Consider the following 21,460-nt stretch of genomic DNA (forward strand, 5'->3'; position numbering starts at 1 on the left):
TCATATATGCTCTCTTCCTTTCAGCTAAATTTATTATTTCATTTAAACAAATGAGTAGACAAGAGAAGTCTACATACCAACATAGGTATTCATTGTCGTCCTCTAAGCACTAAACAGATAATAAGAAAAAAAAATTCAAATTTGACTTCACCATGCATTTTTAATTTTCTTTTATTTTGTTGTCAGACTGCTTTATCCAGGAAAGAATAACAATACTAATGACTGGAAAGAAATTATAATGGGTTTATTTTGCAAACACAAACAACATGAATTTGTTAAGTAACAATATTAAAATCTGAACGCCTCTAAATCAAATGTATGTTACTTTGCTTTTGTGCTATGATGATCACCTTTAAATACAACACTCATAAAGGCTTTCCCCAGTACCCTGAACTGTAAGCTCATTCCTTACATGTCTGTTAAGTATGTTTTGTGAGGATTACATGCCCTCTATCTATCAGGCACTCAGAGGTATTTTAGTAATTACAGGTGTGTGACATATACTCTGTAATATGTAGAATATGCAGGCACTAGAGAAAAGGCCTTTGAATTGAAAAGAACTCATCAATATAAGTTACTTGGAAGTGGCATATATAGTAGGTATTTCCTTTAAACCCCTAAACTAGAGTGGAATTTATAGAAATATTTCTGATTAAATCAGTAAGGTGTTTTTTTATGTTTGATCTTTACATATTTAATGAATGCTTTGCACTGTGCTGGGCATTTCACAACAGAAAAAAATACATATCACTAGCTCCATTCCCAGTTTATACACTGTGCATGGGAAACGGGAAATATACACGATACACTTTTCAGAGATGATAGGCTGTATTAAGGCACAACAGGGAAGCCTAAAAGCAGAAAGATACACATGCATCTAAATGAATAGGTGTCATAATAATGTAAGCTGTACATTTTAAATGGTTTAAATTTTACAGGAACACTGAATGAGAGGTAATATATCCCACTTGTACAGTTGGGAGAATGAAGTGCTCAGAGAAACACCATTGCTTTATTGTAGGCAAAGTTACGTAAAGGCTAATGCCCTGAATTCATACTGCCTGGATTTGAATCCCAGTTCTACCACTTACTAGCTAAGATATCTTGAACGAGTAATATAACCTTTCTTTGCCTATTTTTTTTTTTACCCATAAATTAAAGGTAATAATGCCATCTATCTCAAAGGATGGTCATGAGGATTCATTGAGTTAATTTCCATATAACACTTAGAACAGTGCCTGGCACAGACTAAATATTGTATGAGTGTTCATATATTCTTTGCACATAAAAAAAAAAAAAAACAGTGAAAAGCGAGACTTAGGTCTCCTGAATAACAAGCCTATAAACAGTCTTACAAGGATAATGAGTAAGGCTCATTACCACCATCCTAGCACGCTGCCAGCATTCTCCATGATGTCTGATGTCATATTTGGGCATATAATACCAGATCACCATTATCTTTGGTTAAAAATCTACGAACCACTTATATAGAAGTGAATGAATCCAGAGTGTTTGAAAATACATGACTGTGCACAAAGAAATATTTTCCATTCACTACCCTGAAGAGCACCATTCAGTAAGTGTTTCAGCACCTTTGTTTTTTGCACATCAATAAAAAAAGGATAGCCCTAGCCGGTTTGGCTCAGTGGATAGAGCATCGGCCTGCAGACTGAAGGGTCCTGGGTTTGATTCCAGCCAAGGGCACATGCCTGGGTTGCAGGCTCAATCCCCAGTAGGAGGCATGTAGGAGGCAGCTGATCAATGATTCTCATCATTGATTTTTCTATCTCTCTCTCCTTCTCCCTTCCTCTCTGAAATCAATAAAAATATATTTTTAAAAAAAGAAAAAAAAGATATATTTTTCTTCATTTCCTATAATCCTTATCTGTACCAAAAAGGAATATAAGTTAAAAATAAGAGAGGTAGATGTTTGGTTATTTATCTTCCATTGCCAGTAACTTGTGCTTTTGATTCAATGAATCCAGACTATATTTTTAAAAAAATAAATATAATGTCTGTAAGAGCTTTTAAAAAGACCCCTGTGGAAGTCCCACACAGTAATCCATTTGGTAATAGCATTTAAAACTCCATGGATCCCTAAGGAACCAGGGGACTCTTGCCTTGAATGTCCTTTTGAATAGAGAAGAGTAACAGATGTGCAATGAGGAAGTAGACAGTGTCTGTGCTGTAAGAGTAGATCAGCAAAATGATATATAGAGAGACTTTCATTCACTCGTTTCATTCATGTGGAGCGACCTTCCTAGTGAGTCCATCTTTTCAGCAATTTATATATTTAGAATTTGATCCATGTGTCTCTGCTTTTCCAGGTTCACAGTCCAACCTCGTATCTCTGCAGACCGGATGGAACCACTTCTGCCTACTTTCCTCCTGTTTTTACAAAGGTCTGACATCTGCAAGTTTCATTCTCTGTATTTGCTTTGGTGCTTAAATTCCACTCGCATATGTCTTTGTGCAACATCTTTAAACAGTAAAGGAACAGATCAGTAGATTGATTATCATGGTTACCTTCGGGACTCAGTAGATATTTACTGAACAAGGGCTATGTGATTATAATCTTACAAAGCAGTGGTTCTCAACCTTCCTAATGCCGCGACCCTTTCATACAGTTCCTCATGTTGTGGTGACCCCCAACCATAAAATTATTTTCATTGCTACTTCATAACTGTAAGTTTGCTACTGTTATGAATTGTAATATAAATATCTGATATGCAGGATGTATTTTCATTGTTACAAATTGAACATAATTAAAGCATAGTGATTAATCACAAAAACAATATGTAATTATATATGTGTTTTCCGATGGTTTTAGGCGACCCCTGTGAAAGGGTCATTCGACCCCCAAAGGGGTCGTGACCCACAGGTTGAGAACCGCTGTTATAAAGGGTCTGAGAATTGTGGGCCTGGTCAGGGGCCTGACAGAGGTCAAAGTAGAGTGGGAAAGCCAAGATGGAAAAAAAAGAGACAAAATTCCATCTAAGATATTGTTTGAGAAAACCAGCTAGCTTTATAGAAATTTTTTTAATGACTTTCAGTTCTAAGTTGGTGTTTTGCATTGCCAAGGTGAATGACACCCATTTCATTGGACAACTGCTCAACTCAGAAATGGTTCCAAGTAGCATTTCTTCTCCCTCTCCCTATCCCCCACCTTAAATGGAGAGATCATGCCAGGCCTGTGGACTGGTAGGCTAAAGAAGTCATGACTCCCAAACTAATCTATAAACGTAATGCAAATCTACTAAAATTCCAGAGGGTTTCTTGTATTTGTTTGTTGAATACTGAATTTTGCAATTGGATTCTAAAACTTTGGTGGAAGCAAAAAATGTCTAAGAATAGCCAAGACACACTCCTGAAGAAGAAAAATAAGGTTGTTATGAACGGGGTGAGATTTGCCCTTTGGGACTCACAACCTCCTAAATGTAGACGACGAGGATAGTATGAAGCTGGCACAAGGCTAGACAGAGTGACGAGTAGTCAGAATAGAGCCCACTCCAATACCGATGGAAACCTGCCAACCACGGGGTAAAGAATGAATTCTTCAGCAGAGGTGAAAAATATTAAACTCGCTTTCTACCTCACACTTTTCACAAAACTCAGTTCCAAGTAAACTAAAGACAAATGTGAAAAAGCAAATCTATAAAACTTCTGTGAGGCGGTAGAGAAGAGCATTTTCATTTTCTTCATGTAGGGGATGATTTTTTTTTCTCCTAAGCCAGCCTGCATCCAGCTTTATTGAAGATCTTTTCATAAACAGACCATTTACTGTAGGCCACAGAAACAAATGATAATAGCTGGCAACCGCTTTGAAATTCCCCTCCTGGATAAACTACCAAAAAAAGCGGGGGGGGGGCGGGGGGTAGTTGGTCATGTAAACCAGTGTCACTGTAAACAGCCAGTGAAGTCGCCCTTTGATGCTTAGAACAAGAAACGTTTGTGGAGGGTGGACACCCACATTTATATGCCGTTTAAGAGCTTTCCACAAGCAGCTTTACGAGAGCATCCCCAGAAAGTCCGTGTCTCCTGATGGATTATTGCCTGGGACATGGTTGATTTGAGGGTATCAGGGCTCAACACACCTCTTGGTTTAAGCAAACAAAGCCCATGCTGGTGGCCTCAGGGGGAGAAAGGAGATTGGAAGATTTTGCTTTCCTTCGCCACAGAGGCCTGGCAGGTGGAGATGTTACCGAATTCCTCCCGGGCCCTGGGGGAAATCCTCAAACACTAGACACAACACTGTCCTGTGTGATCCAGCCCCTGAGACACAGGCATTCTATTAGGGTTGTTTCCCTCTTTCCAGAAAGAGAACCGTGCAGCATTCTATGTCAGCTTCATGAAAAGAAAAACAAAATTCTACATTTTTAGTGAGGTTGCTTTTTTTTTTAAATCTCAAACTGTAGAGTAACGGGAAGCTGAGAGCACACCTCACTGGGCACCTCCAGGGACTCCACTTCCTGTGTCTAGACTGGGGACCATTTGTTTTCTGCATCTTTGTTTTGTTCCTTGTTTGTATCTGCTTTTCTTGCCCTTTGCCCTTTGCCCTTTGTCCTTTATGCAGTGTCTCTCCCTGCTTTGCAGGGTTCCTCATGGGCCTAGGCTGTGATTATTGGAGAGGCAGTTTAGAAACTAAATCTGCCCATGTCTAGAACTCAAGCCAGCTTTGCTTTGTTGACAGTGGCATCTTCTTCAGCTTTCTTTTGGGCGTGATGGTTGACAGCGGACAGCAGGTGGGCTTTACCAGTCCAATGGCGGGCCTCCTTCTGTATTCTCCTACTGCTCTGGGAAACATCCCCTGGGTTCGCAGCCAGCACCTCTGCCTTTGGGCCACCGTGCTTAGCTGAAGCCGCAGAACTGGTGTGGCTGTGGGCTTGAGTAGCAGAGACACACATGAGGCCAGGAGAGCAACTAGCTCTGCATGGCATTTCTTCCCTCATAGATCCCTTAAAGGAATCACAGTCTCACGTGGACTTGATGTACGTCCAGAGATGCCCTCTATGGACCCTAAAACACCAGAGGTCCCCAATTCTACCCTGAATGGATGATCCAGATTCCCAAGTGCAACCTTAAAGGTTGGCTCTCGTCTTCCTCAGGACTCTGCTTTATGCTCCTGCGAGTTCTCCTAATGGCTAGCTGTGTTTAGCTGGGGCTTTTGCCAAGATAAAAACGTTTGCTCCAGGAGGAGCCAAATTGTAATCTTGGAATAACGATGGCATTTTGACTGCTTAAGGTCCTTGGCACCCACCCATCCCGTTTCCTACATCTCTGACTTTCTAACGTTCAAACAAAACACACAGTCCTAGGGATAAATCAGAGTCTCCTTTGGTGTCCGTAAGCTCACACATGAAAAATATTTGGGTACCGCTTGTAATCTCCTATGAATGGCTTCCTGGACAAGCCAGGAGGCCGGGGGTGGGTGGGGGGGGAGGGGTGTGATTAATCCACACCAGCTGAGCCCCGTGAGCCACACTTTCCTGCGATGGTATACTCTGTTAGCTGTTTCTGGACTCAACCAGAAAGTAACAGTCAATCTAAAACTAGAAATGTTCTACAAGTAAAAATCAGGTGGGAGAAAGAATGCGATCAGAAATAGCTAATAATCTTAACATTTTCAGTTGAAGACATTCTTAAGCACCAACATGCTTATCAAATGTCTTCTCAGACTTCACTTTAGACTTTTTCAGTTCTTTTGCCAACAGCATGACTTTGAGAATTTCCATAGTCCTTTAGCACCGAAGGCCAGTTGCTACAGGCTATGTTTTTCCCAGCATGTGATTTGTTGTGTTTTCAAATAATTTAAAAACTAAACTAACACAACAAACTAACAAAAAACACACACACACCCACTTCCTCATGTGGATGTGTTTGCTTTTGGTGTTTACATAGGTATAGGTGAACTACTTTATTGTATTTAAATTATATTAAGGTTTCTACGGACTCTATATCAGAGCCAATGCTCTTTAGTCAGACATTTAAATGTCAAAAATGTAAGTGTGCCCCATTGCTAAGTAATCTAGGAGGAGGAAGGTCAAGAGAGGACATACGTAAGGGAAATATTAATCTTTTGATATTTAATAACAAGTATATAAAAGCTTTACCTCTTTGTCTCTATGAAGCCAAATTAATCTCTGATCTGTTGGATTGTAAAAATTTATTGGTCTGGAGTTGGAGTGGGTGGGGGAGCTGCAAGGGTAATAGTGATGGGGAGGAACTGAAGGTCAAGAAGAGAAAAAGGCTGCATTTTTAAACATTTTACTCAGCACGTCAAAATGAGAAAATACCTAAGCCCCTCATCTTAATCAGCCTGACATAGGGAACCAGTTGGGCAGAGATGGCGGGGGAGTACATGAAAAGGTTGGAGCACGGGAAAACGAATGTGTGTCTTTTTTTTCCTCATCCTGTCTGGTTTCCATAAGAATCTACATTCATAGGGTGTGTGATTGTTTTACGAAGTATGCATTCCTACCAGCTTACTCTTAAATGTAGAAAAAGAAAGGTAACAGTTGTCACCATAACATTCCCTAAGAACAAAGGAGCCCATACATTTGCAGACCGGTCCAACATTTCTAAAACAGGCCCAGGGGTGAACCATGCTAATTTCATTGTATGGAGATTTTGAAAAGCTGATGATAATGAATGGATTTAAAGCTGTTTATCCTCATCTGAGTCAGTGATCATTCTTTTATGATGCAAGTTTTGTGGGGGTTTTTTTCCCCTCTCTGAGATTTGGAAGTTGTATTCTCTATTGCGAGATTGTGTAAAAACGCACCAAAGTTGATGGTCGATGTTTTTCTCGAATTTCAGGAACTGCAAAACATAGTGGCCTCCGAGGGTCGGGTGGTGGTGCTGGAGTGCCGGGTGCGAGGAGCACCCCCTCTGCAGGTCAAGTGGTTCCGACAAGGGAGTGAGATCCAGGACTCTCCAGACTTCCGAATTCTACAGAAAAGTAAGGAGAGGTGCCCCATCTTCCAAATCCAACTGCCGTCTTCTCTCAAGCTCCAGGAAGAGCAAGGGCTTAGTCAGTTATTTATTTATTTATTTATTTATTTATTTATTTATTTATTTATAATCCTCACCCAAGGATATTTTTCCATTGATTTTTAGAGAGAGTGAAAGGGAGAGGGAGAGACAGAGAGAAACACCGATGTGAGAGAGACACATCAATTAAATTAGTTGCCTTCCGCTTGCCCCTGATCAGGGCCTGGAGCCTGCAACCGAGGTATGTGCCCTTGACCGGAACCGAACCCAGGACCCTTCAGTCTGTAGGCCAAGGCTCTACTCAATGAGCCAAACTGGCTAGGGCAAGGGTTTAGTCATTTAGATGAACTGACTTCTGTTTTCAAAGAGAGTGAGGCCAGATACTCTGCAAATGTGAGGAGTCCAGTAAATTAAAGCTTGAGTGCTCACTGACGGACCCTTTTGAAACTCTGATGGAAGTTGTATGTTCTTTCTTCCAAAAAAAGACATGCGTTTGAGCTCAAAGTTGGGCAAATAATTTTAAGAGGCTTACAAGCTCCTATAAGACCTTCTATGAACCGCAGTTTAAATAACTCCCTAGTGTAAGCTGTTACTGGAATTTGAGTTTTTGTATTTGTAGAAATATAAATTGATCTATCACTTTATCGCTTTGATGATATGGAGTTTGTCTATAACATTTTGGCAGACGTGCCTTAGACTAGGTAATAGGAAAAGAAAGGTAGGTGTATTATTAATGGAACCCTATTCTAATAAAACATCTTTCTTTATTTTTTCTCATGTGGCAAACAGAACCTCGATCTACCGCTGAACCTGGTAAGAAGCTTTTTCTGTTTTTTCCCCTTTGGTAATGTATCTTTGGGGTTTCAATGGTTCTTTGTGTCCGTTTCAAAGCCATAAGCAGAACAATGTTTTTGCAGTTCCCTGGAAATGTGAAACCCCCTTAAAGACAATATCTTCTTTATCGTGGGGTCTGCACACTGCATTTTACATCAACTTCTTTATTAGTAAAACATTAAGTTCCATTCAGACAAGAAGGTCAAGCTCAGTGACTTAAGGCTTTTTAAAATATAGTCTTTTAGACTCCGAAAGCCCACTAAGCTAATGTTGAAAAAACATCCTCCTAAAACTCCAGTAGACAAGACCGGCCTGCTGCATACTTCTGCTGACCAAAACCCGCCAGCAGCCAGACTCCCCGGCGGAGAAGTGAGTCTTTCGCATGAGAGCAGCCCCGAGGTAGAAGCAGCATGGACCGCCAGGCATTTCTCATTTATGTGCCCCAACCCGTAAAATGTTACCCTCCTCCAAGCATGAAGAAAGTCATCTTGCCCTGGCATCTCGCTTAATTACTGGGTCATTTGACCTCATCTGAGTGCTATGTAACCCAGAAGCATCGGGTCCAACTTTTCTCTGGCCTCAGACTTTTTTTATATTTTTGACCCTTCACGGGCTAACATGATCTTCGTAAAGGGAACAGAAACGTTTGCCGAGCTGTTTCATAGGACAGCCTCCCTGGGACCCCTTTCTTTGGTATTTTTCTCATCAGCAAAGTCACTGCTTTTACCCCTTGCTATAGGGTAGACCAGGGATGGCAAACCTTTTGAGCTTGGAGTGTCGGCATTTTGAAAAAACCTAACTTAACTCTGGTGCCGTGTCACATATAGAAATTTTTTGGTCTTTACAACCATAGTAAAACAAAGACTTATATTTTTGATATTTATTTTATATATTTAAGTGCCATTTAACAAAGAAAAATCAACCAAAAAAATGAGTTCGTGTGTCACCTCTGACACATGTCTCATAGGTTCGCCATCACTGGGGTAGACAGTCACATGTGTACCTCTGCTTCAGCATCAGGCAGATCCTTCCTCCCTCAGGATCCCTGACCTGAGTCTGCCCCTTCTTTGAGAGCTCGAAAGTTTTCTGTGGGCTACTGCATTTCACATTACTGTGCTCAGCCCTGGACCTCTCACTTCTGAGTATTCGGTCATTGAAAGCAAAGTGGGATCCTGTGAGGATCCATAGTTTAAGGAATGCTGAGTAGCATCCTTGGGTAACAGCTGGAGTTGATCTGCTGCCTTCTTGTCATGCGTTACAACTAGAGCACGTCACCCCACTTAAATGTGTCATCACCACATCAAATACTGTAGTCCCCTTCCAAACCATGGAAATACACAGCTTTGTGTTTTGTCTGTGATACGTCTTTGTATAGAATGGCATAATGTTGGTTCCCTGATACATGACACTTCTGAGACTCAATCTACTGCATGAGCTAATATGGGAATCCTATTGGGAGTTAGGGCATATCTTTTGCATTTACTACTGAGGGAGAGAGAGAGAGAATGAGAGAGAGCAAGTAGGTACCAAATATCTCTTTTATCTGCAAGAAAGTTTATATGAACAAATCTATGAAGTCATATGAAGCAGTTTGTCTTCTGATGCATTACGTACAAATAAAACTAAAATCTTGGGACAAAAATTCTAAAAACACTAGAGGCCCAATGCATAAAATTCTTGCACTCAGGGCGTCCCTCAGCCCAGCCTGCACCCTCTCGCAGTCCAGGAGCCCTTGGGGGATGTCCGACTGACGGCTTAGGCCCACTTCCCATGGAGAGCAGGCCTAAGCCGGCAGTCGGACATCCTTAGTGCTGCCACGGAGGCAGGAAAGGCTCCCGCCACCGCCACTGTGCTTGCCAGGTGTGAGCCCAGCTTCTAGCTGAGCAGCGCTCCCCCTGTGGGAGCTTACTGACCACCAAGGGGCAGCTCCTATGTTGAGCATCTGCCCCCCGGTGGTCAGTGCACGTCATAGTGACCATCATTCCACTGTTCAGTCAATTTGCATATTAGCCTTTTATTACATAGGATAGAGGCCCAGTGCACGGGTGGGGACCTGCCAGCTTGCCCTGATGGGGGCCCCAGATCGGAGTGGGGGTCCTCACTGGGGGGTGGGCCGGCAGGGGTGAGGGGCCGTGGTCGTTCTGGTCATACTGGTCGTAAAGGTCATTCCACCGCTTCGGTCACTGGGCTTGTATTATATAGGATTACTGGAACAGATTAGGACTGCTTTTGAAGTTGCGGCTTTGGATTCTGAGTGAATTCATGCAACTCTTTTCATCATGTTGTTATCCATTGTCCTCACCTTCAGAGGTAGTGACGATTTATGAAATGACTCCCATGATCTGTGTTTGGAAATCATAAACTAACCATCATCCAAAAATTCAAAATCCTTGTTAGAAATAGTTTAGTTTTTGAGTATGTACATGTTTAAAAGTTAAAAACACTCAATATACTGGCTAAGAAGGAATAAATTTGGGCAAGGAGAGAGATAGAAGCATCCCCTACCACCCCCGTCCTCCACCTGTTCTCCCTTTCCTCATACCACATAAACTCCTGTTTCAGGTGTGGATTGCTGTTTTGCTTCTAGAATATAGTTTTGATCATGAATTGTGTAATGAAATTAGTCGTCAGTAGCTTCCTGGAATAATATGACCTCTAGAACTTACTGAAATGCCTTTTGGTGAAACGTGGCCAAAGCTTGAAAAGGGCTATGGAAGACCTCCCTTTTAAACTGCATATCCTAGTAATGTATAAAGCAGTTCCTCCTCCCCTTGTTAATGGAATTTTCTTATTTTTCTTTTCCCTTTTGTTAGATCTGAAAGCATTTAAGAAAACAGACGCCTCCATTCCAACCACAATAATAGTATTTGCTTAAAACAAATGTTTCTTGGTAGGAAAAATATTTTAAGCAAATCTGTCCATACAGTAAAAAAAAGTATATTGTAAGAACTACTTTACCCTGACCTTAGATAATTTCGCCACCATTGTATTTACCACACACTATTAGAATTGCTCCTTTCCTTTTTATAGTGGAACATTAAAATGCTCTGCTTCAGGAACCCTGAAACTGGCATGTAGTGCTAAATCCATGATCACATTTTTTAAACAACAGCAAAAATACTTTAAACACATGATTGACTGTTCCAGTCACTATTTATATGAGTTGTCATGAGTAAGAACCTCAGGACAAGCGAATGTTGAAACATATTTGTCTTTAAACAATGTTTTGGCATGCCTGACACAACTAGGTAAGATCATGATTCTTAAGACTAGTAGCCAGATGTTTTCCTTACCTTGACCTTGAAGTTGACCCTTGGCTTTGTCAGGGAAAAGCAAAATACAGATTGAACCATTTACTTTCCTTAAATGACCTGATGGACTGTGATATCCAGTAGACCACTGAACTATTCAACTATGTAAAATATATGTAGGAACTGGCTTCCCTGATAGCTGAGTTTTTAGCCACTGTTACGTGGAAAGGAGAAAAACAGACGTGACTACACTCCATCTGAGACAAGAGATAAATTTTATAGGACTAGGTCAGTGATGTTTTCCAAATGCTAAAACATGAATAGCCTTTGAAATTCAGGAACATATTTAAGCATTTGGATTTTATTACCCTCTCTTCTCTTCCTCTCACATATTCACTCTTGCTCTCTCCTTGTTGGCTAGGGTTCAGTCAATCTCTCTCTCTCTCTCTCTCTCTCTCTCTCTCTCCCTCCCCCCCCCTTCCCCCTCCCTCCCTCCCTCCCTCTTTCCCTTCCTTTCCTCCTCCCTCCCTCCTTCCTTTCTTCCCTCCCTCCCTCTCTCTCTTCCTCTCACCCTCTCTCCCCTCTCTCTATCTCCCCACTCCCTTCATCCTTTACTCCCTTTCTGTATTTCCTTCATTCTTTTTATCTCCTTTTTCTTCTCTTCACTATCCTCCCATTTCTTATTTATGTGTAAGATGTTTTAAAGCCCTAGAAATAAAACTGAAATTTGCTAGTACCTAGATATAGCGCCACTAGGGATTAGATATTTAGATAAAGAAGAAACTAGCCAATTTCCTCCCTATACATTTATGCAACTGAAACAGGTTTTTCTTGTCACTACTGTGTTATATCTGTCTCATATGTTTTACACCCCCTTCTCTGTCTAGACAGAAGTCAGCTTGCATCATGAAATCTTTTCAGACTGTTTTGTGCATTAATATCTAAGTCAGCTTCCTTAAGACCAACATCCGTTTGTCATATTACCTGCTCTGGGCTTCTTCTTTGACATTCTGACTTTTCACTGATTGGATCCTTCAAAGACTAGTCTGGTGGGAATGGGGGTGGGGTGGGCGGAGAGCAGAGGAGACTCATTTGACAGCTGTTAATACTCAGGCCCTTACTCAGCTGTCTGAAAACAACCACAAACTGTATTGAGTTACTTTTATAGCATTGTGTAATACCACGCAAATTGAAAACACACAAAGAAAGTATCTTACTGGTTGGGGAATTATACATATAAAAGTATGGTGTCTCCTACTTTCAATATGAATCTCTGCTACCAGTGCCACCCATCATCCTGGCTCGCGTGCCGTTAAGCCCACGTTTGATTCTGTGATTCAGAATGTGAAGTAGATTACACTTTGTTAAGTGTGTTAAGGTGCTGAGTTGCAGGAGTACAGTGGTGAGGGTGTTTGTTGAGATTCCAGTGGATTGTACATAGTGAAGAACATAATTCAAATCCAGGTTCTGATCGTGGGTAAAACAACAGTGGGCTGTATAAAAACGCTATGTCCCAAACTGTGTGACAAGGTACCCCAGGGTGCCACACTGAGCTGATGGAGGTGCCTTAATGTTGTGGTACTAAACTTCCGATAGATATAACTACTAGTTTAAAATAGTCAGAGTTTAAACATTAGATCATTCTGCATTCTTTATGACATCATATCTTTGTGAAGCTGAGGTAACAGTTTATGTGTATGTGGTAACAAGTAAGTACCACATAAAAATCAATGTGGAACATGAAATGATGTTGGCTGTGTTCATTCTGATTCTGAGAAGGGTTGTGCAGAGTGCAACAGATGCACACATCCATTAGAAAGTAACTGTGGTTATTTAGGAATAAGATAATAACCCATTTCTTTACATTTATGTGTACTTTTTTTCTTAAGACCTAAATACTTAAATTTTTTGGAGATAACTTTTTAACAAATGAAGCCGTTAGGTATATCATTTGCTTTGGAGCACCCAAAAATGTTACCAAGATACTTAGCATTCCATGGACCAAGAAATTTTGGTTAAATCTCTGGGGAGAGACGAGAAAGGCCCACGTGAGTGTATACCAGCAGAAAATGGAGAAACACTTAGAATTTTAAATGCTCGTACTTCCTATCTTCCTCCTACATACCCTCCTAGAGGCTGGCTGGCCTGTGAATTCTCCTGGTAGAGTGAAGGACTCCTTTCTGGGCAATCTGAACATCCCAAGAGAAAAAAAAATCTATACATAATAGTATGGGAGTTTCTGCTGCAAAGACACCATCTAGATTATGCTAATGGGAAGGCCAAAGTTTCTCTCTAGTGCTCAGAGCTTCTAAGCAGCTCACAGCCATCTCAGATCCGAAAAGATGAAAGACATCTGGAGAAATGTCTATTGTAGATGATACAGAAGAAATAAGCAACTCCCCTAAATAGAAACTTGGAGAAAACAGACTTGTAAAGAGAAGAAAATGTAAAAACAAATGAACACTCTCCTCAGAGAGACAAGAAAATCAGTGCATCCAAGAAGTAAAAATAAAAAGGAAGGAGGAAGGAGAAAGGAAGGAACGTTTGGAAAACAAAAAGTTCTTGGAATGATAAAGTTGGTAGCAGAAATAAAAGTAGAGGAATTGTTCCACAGACTAAACCAAAAAGGTCAAGAGAAGTGAAGTAAGAGAAAAGGTGAGAACGTTAGAGATACTAGAGAACCGGCTGGGTAGACTAGACATGCATCGTTGAGATTCCAGGAGGAGAGAATAAAGGAGGAGAGATGTCGATGAAATTTGTGTTTTACTTCCACGAACTGAAGGATATCAGTTTCCAGGTTGAAAGGACCCACTGAGTGCAGGATGTATGAAAACAAATCCACGGCAGTGTGCATTGTTGTGAAATTCAGCGACAAGGAGATGATTCTACTGGTGTCCAGGGATAACCATCGAATCACATATAGACGAACAAGATCAGAATGACTTAAGACTTCTCAGCAGTTATACTAAACACAAAGAGACAATTACGCAAAGCGTTCCAAATTATGAAGTAAAATTGCCTCTAATTAAGAATTCTGTACCCAGCCAAACTTTTAATTTAATATGAAGATGTAGTCACGATTTTTCAATCTTGCAAGGTCTCTAAGATTTTCATCCACAACCTATAAGATGTACTTCACCACAGCAAGAGAATTCATCCAGAAAGAGCAAGGTGTGGGGATAGGAAGCAGGAACTCAAGTACAGGTCAGAGGCAACCCCAGAGGCTAATAGCTGTATGTCAGGAATGGGGAACAAGTCCAGATTGGATCAGTGTGACTCATGAGACTGATACCGGGCCGCTCTCATTACTAAGAGCTCATTGCCACTGCTCCATCTTTTGCCCTGTGACAAAATGGGAGGGTGGTAAGCCTGACCCAAATTCTTGCCTCTGCTTGGCCTGCCCTGCTTTCTCCTCCATACACTGCCTCCTGGATCAGCTGAGAGCAGCCCTGCTACATGTTCTGATTTGAATGGTGCTGAGGTCTGGAAGTTGGCCACATTGAACTTAAAAACAAAGTATGGAGACACCCACTCCACCGACTCCTGCCCACACTTAGCCTTGCCAGATGTCCCCACCGAACCTTAATATTTCCCAGTGATGACCTCTATGGGGCTTTTGTAAACTCACAGGGAAGTTGAAGCCAATTTATGCCCCCAGATAGTTCCTGGGCGCTTTTTTCTAACAGGGAAAAGTTTGCCTTTTCTTTATACAACAAGATTTGTGCCTGTTACTCATTTTTTTTAAGTTTGTGGAATTAAAATATTTCATTTTTTAAAACACATTTTTGAATGATATATACATATGTGGGAAACACATAAAGAAAATCAAAGGAATGATGATCTCAAAAGGAGAAGGGCCCTGGCCAGTGTGACTTGGTTGGGGCGTTGTTACATAAGCCGAAAGGTTTCTGGTTTGATTCCTGGTCAGGGTACATACTTAGGTTGCAGGTTCGATCCCTAGTTGGGGTGCATATGGGAGACAACCAATCAATGTTTCTGACATTGATTTCTCTCTTTCTCTTTCCCCCTTCTTCCCTCCTTCCCTCACCTCTTCCCTCCTTCCCTCCCTCCCTCCCTCCCTCCCTTCTGGTGAGGATTAAAAAAAAAAAGAAGAAGAAAGATGTACTTGGGGAGGCATACAGGGAATTTCTAAAGTATTGGTAATATCTTATTTCTTAGGCTTGATGAGTCCACAGGGGCTCATTTCATGGCTATTCCTTAAACTGTACATTTTCAATATGTTTCTCTATATATGATACAGTTCACAACTTTTTAAAAACCCTTTATAAAATTTTATACAAGCCTTGCATTTAATCACACGGAATTTCATCTTGTTGATTTTATCTCAGAGTTCTATGTTATCATGGTGTTAGCCAAACCATGTGATTTAGAAGTAAAAGCTGGGTTTCTCTTTAGTTAGGCTGGTCCCCCCACCCCCACAGAAAAAGCTGTGAAGGAAGGGATTTATGAAAATGCCCCTTTATTACCCAGGGGACCTAGTAATATCCTTGCTGCCTCATCTTTTTATGAGTGTCTGCAAGCAAAATAGTTTTGTAGTATTTAACCAAGTGTTTAGTATGCCCAAGGACTTGAATGGAATTCAGGGTTGACTTCTGGGAGATATTGATGTGATTAAGTAATTTTTAGGTAACTATGAATAAAACAGAATTTATCACCAGCAACAATAGTTTCCAACTTAGTAATTTATTATCTCCCCGCAGATAAAAATCTTTCACTTGGGAAAATTGAATTAAAATGGATCATAATTACCATCATTAATAATTTTAAGTTTTCCATTTAAACTAGAGGCAGTTCTTTTAGTACAAATACGTAAGCTCCTAACCCCCTTTATTTGATATAAGCAGTCATTTCCTGATTTCCATTCCTCACCAAAATGTATTTTACAGATGTGGTGGAGGTCTTTGTCTAAGTAAGATGCTACCAGATGAAAATGCAATATTACAGCCTGGCTCATCTCATTTCCTTCTGGCTTTCCTCATGTTCATAATGTCAGAACCATACAAGCTGTGATGCTCCTTTCTAGCAACACAATGCGAGCCTATTGTCACTTTTGGAAGACATTTTCCAAAAGGAGAAAAGCTAAACAACCTTTGAGGACATTGGATTAAAACATTTTCTGGTAAAAATCATTTAGACATAGCAGTGCGTGGAGATCATACCAAGAACATCTCAGTGCTTCTTAATTTTTCCCTATTTTGTTCTGTAAGTTTGTAACCTCTAGATATTCAGTTGGTCATTAACTCTATTCTTATGCATACCTTCTTTTATGCAATTTCCTGAAAATTCATATGAAGTGAAATTTGTTTAATCACATTTGAAACACGAAGCTTGTAGGAAAATCAATCTTATTGAGAATGCCTTTAGAAAACATATTTTGTAAAACAAATTATTCAGCTTCCCCCCCCCATCTAAATTTTATCCATACATTATTAAAAAATATTTATGGGGAGCTGAGAGTATATCCAGACACAAAACAAATGCTTTCTGCTTTCACAGAGGTTACACTCTAGTCAAGGAATCAGGAACTATTACACAACAAATTATTTAGTTATAGTTGTGATAGATGTCTCCAAGGAAACTGCCATCCTTGGTGGATGTGACCAAGTCTAACCAAAAAAGAATTCTGAGAAAGTAATGCTTAGGTGGAATGTGAGGCTGAGTAAGAGAGTGTTAAGTGCTTTGGGAGGAGAGCTTATGAGTGGATAAAAAAAAAGTGGTACATTTACACAATGGAAAACTATACAGCTGTGAAAAGAAGGCCCTCTTGCCCTTTGAGACAGCGTGGATGGACCTAGAGAGTGTAATGCTAAGTGAAATAAGCCAGCCAGAGAAAGACAACTATTACATGATCTCACTCATATGTGGAATCTAATGAACAAAATAAACTGACAAACAAAATAGGTCCAGAGACATGTAAGCCACCAACAAACTAACCATCTCAGCAGGAGGGGGCTGGAAGAGATTAAACAAAGAACTTATTTGCATATATGCATAACCCATGGACACAGCCAATAGTGAAGGCCCGGTGAGGGAGTAGGACCGGGGATGACGGGGTCAATGGGAGGCAAGGGGGAAGGGGACATCTATAATACTTTCAACAATAAAGAGAAATTAAAAAAAAAAAAACTCAAAGGAATGTGGCTTCTCCAGGGTTGGCCCAGTGAGTCCAGAGTTCAGAACAAAAGAAGGTGAGCAGCACAGAAGGAACCTAGCATGAGACAGGGCCTGATCATTTAGGGCTTTATGGCCACATTAAGGGTTTTTCATTCATCTTCAAAGTCATGGACAAATGGGGAGGATCATAACATTTCATTCTGAAAGGGGCCCTCTAGATTAGAAGGTGAACTATATATACAAATTCAGGTTTTCTTAAAACAGCATAACTAAAAAAATCACAAAATTATGGAAAATATAAGAAAGAACTCTAGGCATTGTCAAGATCCTCACTCCAAAACTGCTTTGTGTTACCCCTGAAGAGTTTATCTTGTTTTTGAACATAGGTTTCAAGACACAGAAGCATGTCTATCTTTACAATGAAAGCATTCGCAGGCATTGAACTGGCATTAGGCATTTTGCTCAGTGTCTCCAGAAACTCTGCCTTTTGAGGTGTAAATGGGTGAGAGAAGACCTCCCTGAGGGCACCAAGCCCTGGGAAGATGGATGGAGTGGGGCTGGAGGCAGCGGCTGCCTGGGAAGGAAGCTCGGAGGTGATGCTGAGAGCTGGGGAGGCTTCATGGCTCCCAGCATCATCTGCTAATGGGAAACAAGGGTGACCTACCTCTGCCTGAAGCCCATCTTTCAGAGGCTAGTGAATATGTGAGGGTTCCCACCCCCCCCACCCCCCAAAAAATCTAATAAGATTGGGCTGTTCATTTCTTCAAATATCACCTTGTCCACTTTCCAGTGCACTTTGGCTTATATCCTATGTTGATGTGTCTTGTATCTTGGAGGACACAGAGCCCATCATCTCCTTGTACAGATGAATTTCCAGTGAATTATTTGGATAGTGAGAGTAATTAAATGTTCAGATTCAGGAAACTCCTTGTTTCCCATGAAAAATGTCTCATTACCTCATTTCACATTGGGTTCCTGTGTCCTAGACAAGGAAGCAAAGAGCGTACTTGTGGGAGGCTGGATGCCTACCTCAGCATTTTGGCTTTGACGTTAATTAGCCGAGACCTTGTGAGAATTATTTTGACATCACCTGAGGAAATGAGGGATTTAGGCTAGTCAATCTCTAAGATCCTTTACTAATCTAAGTTTTATGTACCCTTCTCTGGCTAAGTATACTTTTAACTCATTCTGTAACCTTAGGCATTCAATGTAAAATTTTCCACTCTCTTGTAACTTTCCAGATACATCTCACTTTCCAAATGATTAATCTTATGAGCAGATCCAACTTGAATTATTTTCATACTTTTATCTTCTTCTTCAATTGGAAAGCCAAGAACTGTGTATAGAGTAGTTAAAAATATATATATATATATTACCTCATGCTCTGTAATTCCATTGTCTTCCTTCTTTTTAGTAACCTTTAAATCAAATAATAATTGTGTATTTTAAATGTATTATTAGTACCTGCCAGGTGTTTACCTGAAAATCCTTTTTTCCTTTTTTTAAAATTAAATTTACTAAGGTAATATTGGTTAATAACATTTTATAAATTTCAGGAGTGCAATATTTTAATTCAAAATGTGTGAACTCTATTGCATGCTCAACCCCCAAAGATTAGATTCCTTCTGTTAACATACGTTTGAACCCCGTTACTCTCCCCCAACTCCTCTTCCCCACCCTTCCCCCCACCCCTCTTCCTCTCTGTTAACTACTATTCTGTTTTCTATACCTATGAGTTTATTGTTTGTTTTGTTCATTTGTTGCTTTTTTTGTTTTATATTCCACATAAGTAAAATTATGTGGCTTTTGTTCTTTTCTGTCTGACTTATTTCACTTAGCATACATTCTCTCAAGATCCATGTTACTGCAAATGGCAGTATTTCATCTTTTTTATGGCTGAGTCATATTCCATTGTATATATGCACCACATCTTCATTATCCATTCATTCGCCTGTGGACACTTAAGTTGTTTCTGTGTCTTGGCTATTGGAAACAGTGCTACAGTGAACGTAGGGATGCGGATATCTTTATGAATTAGTGTTTTCAGGTTCAGAAAAACCCCTTTCTGAATATGCCAAGTACCTAGATTTACTGATATCTATTGAGCCAGGGACTGTGCTCGGTCCTATAGAGACTCATGCAAGTGGATGGTAAGCACCATTATTTTAAAATAAAGTAGAATATAAAATAGTAGCATACACTTCATATAAGAAGTTTATTGTTTTGTGGGGGTTTTCCGGGGACTCTGGTTTTCTCCCACATCCCAAAGATGTGCACGTGACATGAATTGGCCAGTCTCCATTGTCCCAGTCTGAGTGAGTGTGTGCGTGGGTGTGAGTACCCTGTGATGGATGGGCATCCTGTCCAGGGTGGGCTCCTATCTGGTTCCCTGAGTTGCTGGGAGAGGCTCTGCCAGCCCATGACCCCACACTGGAGTAAGTAGGTTAGAAAATAATGATCTTACTTGTTTTTCTTCATCTTTCTTAAATGGATGTTTAGCTCACATTTCAGTGTTTAATATTAGAAGTGTTTTGGGTCTTGATTTAGAACAGTGGTTCTCAACCTTCCTAATGCAGCGACCCTTTAATACAGTTCCTCATGTTATGGTGACCCCCAATTTCATTGTTACAAATTGAACATAATTAAAGCATAGTTATTAATCACTAAAACAATATGTAATTATATATGTGTTTTCTGGTGGTCTTAGGTGACCCCTGTGAAAGGGTCGTTCGACCCCCAAAGGGGTCGCGACCCACAGGTTGAGAACCTCTGATTTAGAATCTTGGTGATGTTTTTGTATTTAGAAATATGCCATAGAAACTTAACTCTTATTTATATCAGTTAGCCTATGGTAAAATTGGTTTTGTTACGCATTTTTTCACGTAAAGTCTCCACCTTTAGATGATAAGTGAGGACATTTACCAGCATAATCATTTTTATTTTATTACTACTGGCCCAGTGCACGGGTTCATGCACATTGAAAGGAAATTAATTAGAAGAAATATTTTAATATCGCTATTTGCCCTTTCTCTATAATAGAAGTGTCAGAGATAAAAGAAAATTCATAAGATGTATATGGAAATAATATATAAATTGATTAATAAATAATAACAACATGATATAACAAAAACAAAGACATGCTATAAAAACAGCAAAAACATGATATAAAAACAACATCGGTAAAAACAATGACTGATAAATTGATTAAACTTATTCTAATATCTCCCTGTATCCACATTAAGAGTAAAAACACTTTCAGAGTGATTGTCTAATATCCTTTGTGATGAAGTACTTACAACTTTAACATCACATGCTCTTCAAACTCGAGAGAAAGCAACATATAACTGACTATGTCCAAAAATGGGTTTAGGTAGGAATATTCCTACTCTGTCTAGAGTTGTCTTTGTGATTTATTAATAGTCATCGCAAATGCTGACATCATGGGAAACTGTCTTCAAATTAATTTAAATGGGAGGCCAGTGTCAGACGGGGACAGATCAATTCTTAAAATCAGAACAACCTCTCTTTCTTCAGATCCTGTTAATACTTGAGCTTCAATTATGTTAGATCGCAATCTTTTGATAATAAATCTAGTACTGTTACAAAGACCCAATTTACTATTAAGATTTCTTAGTAGCATGATGATTGCACCCACTTTCAATTTTAATTTATGACACAGCATTCCCGAAGGAGTAATACTATTAAGAAATTCGATGGGAAAATTTTCCTTTTCAGCATCATCTATTGAATCAATGGAATCATCACTCAAATAGGTGTGAAAATCTCCGAGTATATCCAAAAGTTCTTCATTTATGAACGTGCTCATTTTTAGGACAAAGAATCACACATTTAGATATATTTTTAATATTATTAATATATATAATTCACAATCAACAATGACATATTGAAACACATGTGTGCGATTGGCTCCAGTAAGAGCTTTATATGTATCAAGCATGCACAAGTCAATGTTTATTTTTAAATTGCCAGTGCGCATCATATGTACCGGCCAGTTGGTCAGTCAGATGGTTGGACAGACATATGGTCAGTCACTTAGCCTTTTACATATATAGATATAGATAATAATTCAATTTAAAGTAGTTAATAAATTCTAGGTTTGGGTTTTTAATGGTAACAGCTCACCTTTACTGGCTACAAAGCATTTGCTATGTCCAGGCAGTGTTGTAGGCACAATGTATTTCATATCACAAGAATAGGTAGATAGTTGTTAGGAGTGTGGAGTCTGGAGC

At 39.9% G+C, this 21,460-nt stretch overlaps 1 protein-coding gene across 6 annotated transcripts in view; it reads left to right on the plus strand.

Moving 5' to 3' along the window:
• The window catches only part of PALLD (palladin, cytoskeletal associated protein), a 410,231-nt gene that overhangs the window by 185,563 nt on the left and 203,208 nt on the right, over nt 1-21,460 (plus strand). For all 6 annotated transcript variants that reach the window (XM_070415445.1, XM_070415446.1, XM_070415448.1 and 3 more), the window contains 3 exons: nt 2,328-2,402; nt 6,817-6,958; nt 7,780-7,803. In XM_070415445.1, the coding sequence (XP_070271546.1) occupies nt 2,328-2,402; nt 6,817-6,958; nt 7,780-7,803 (241 nt within the window). The remainder of the gene's footprint in view (nt 1-2,327; nt 2,403-6,816; nt 6,959-7,779; nt 7,804-21,460) is intronic.

This window comes from Myotis yumanensis, unplaced genomic scaffold (assembly GCF_028538775.1).
Source record: "Myotis yumanensis isolate MYYU_CA2020_CCGP unplaced genomic scaffold, mMyoYum1.0.hap1 SCAF_5, whole genome shotgun sequence".
Taxonomy (NCBI): domain Eukaryota; kingdom Metazoa; phylum Chordata; class Mammalia; order Chiroptera; family Vespertilionidae; genus Myotis; species Myotis yumanensis.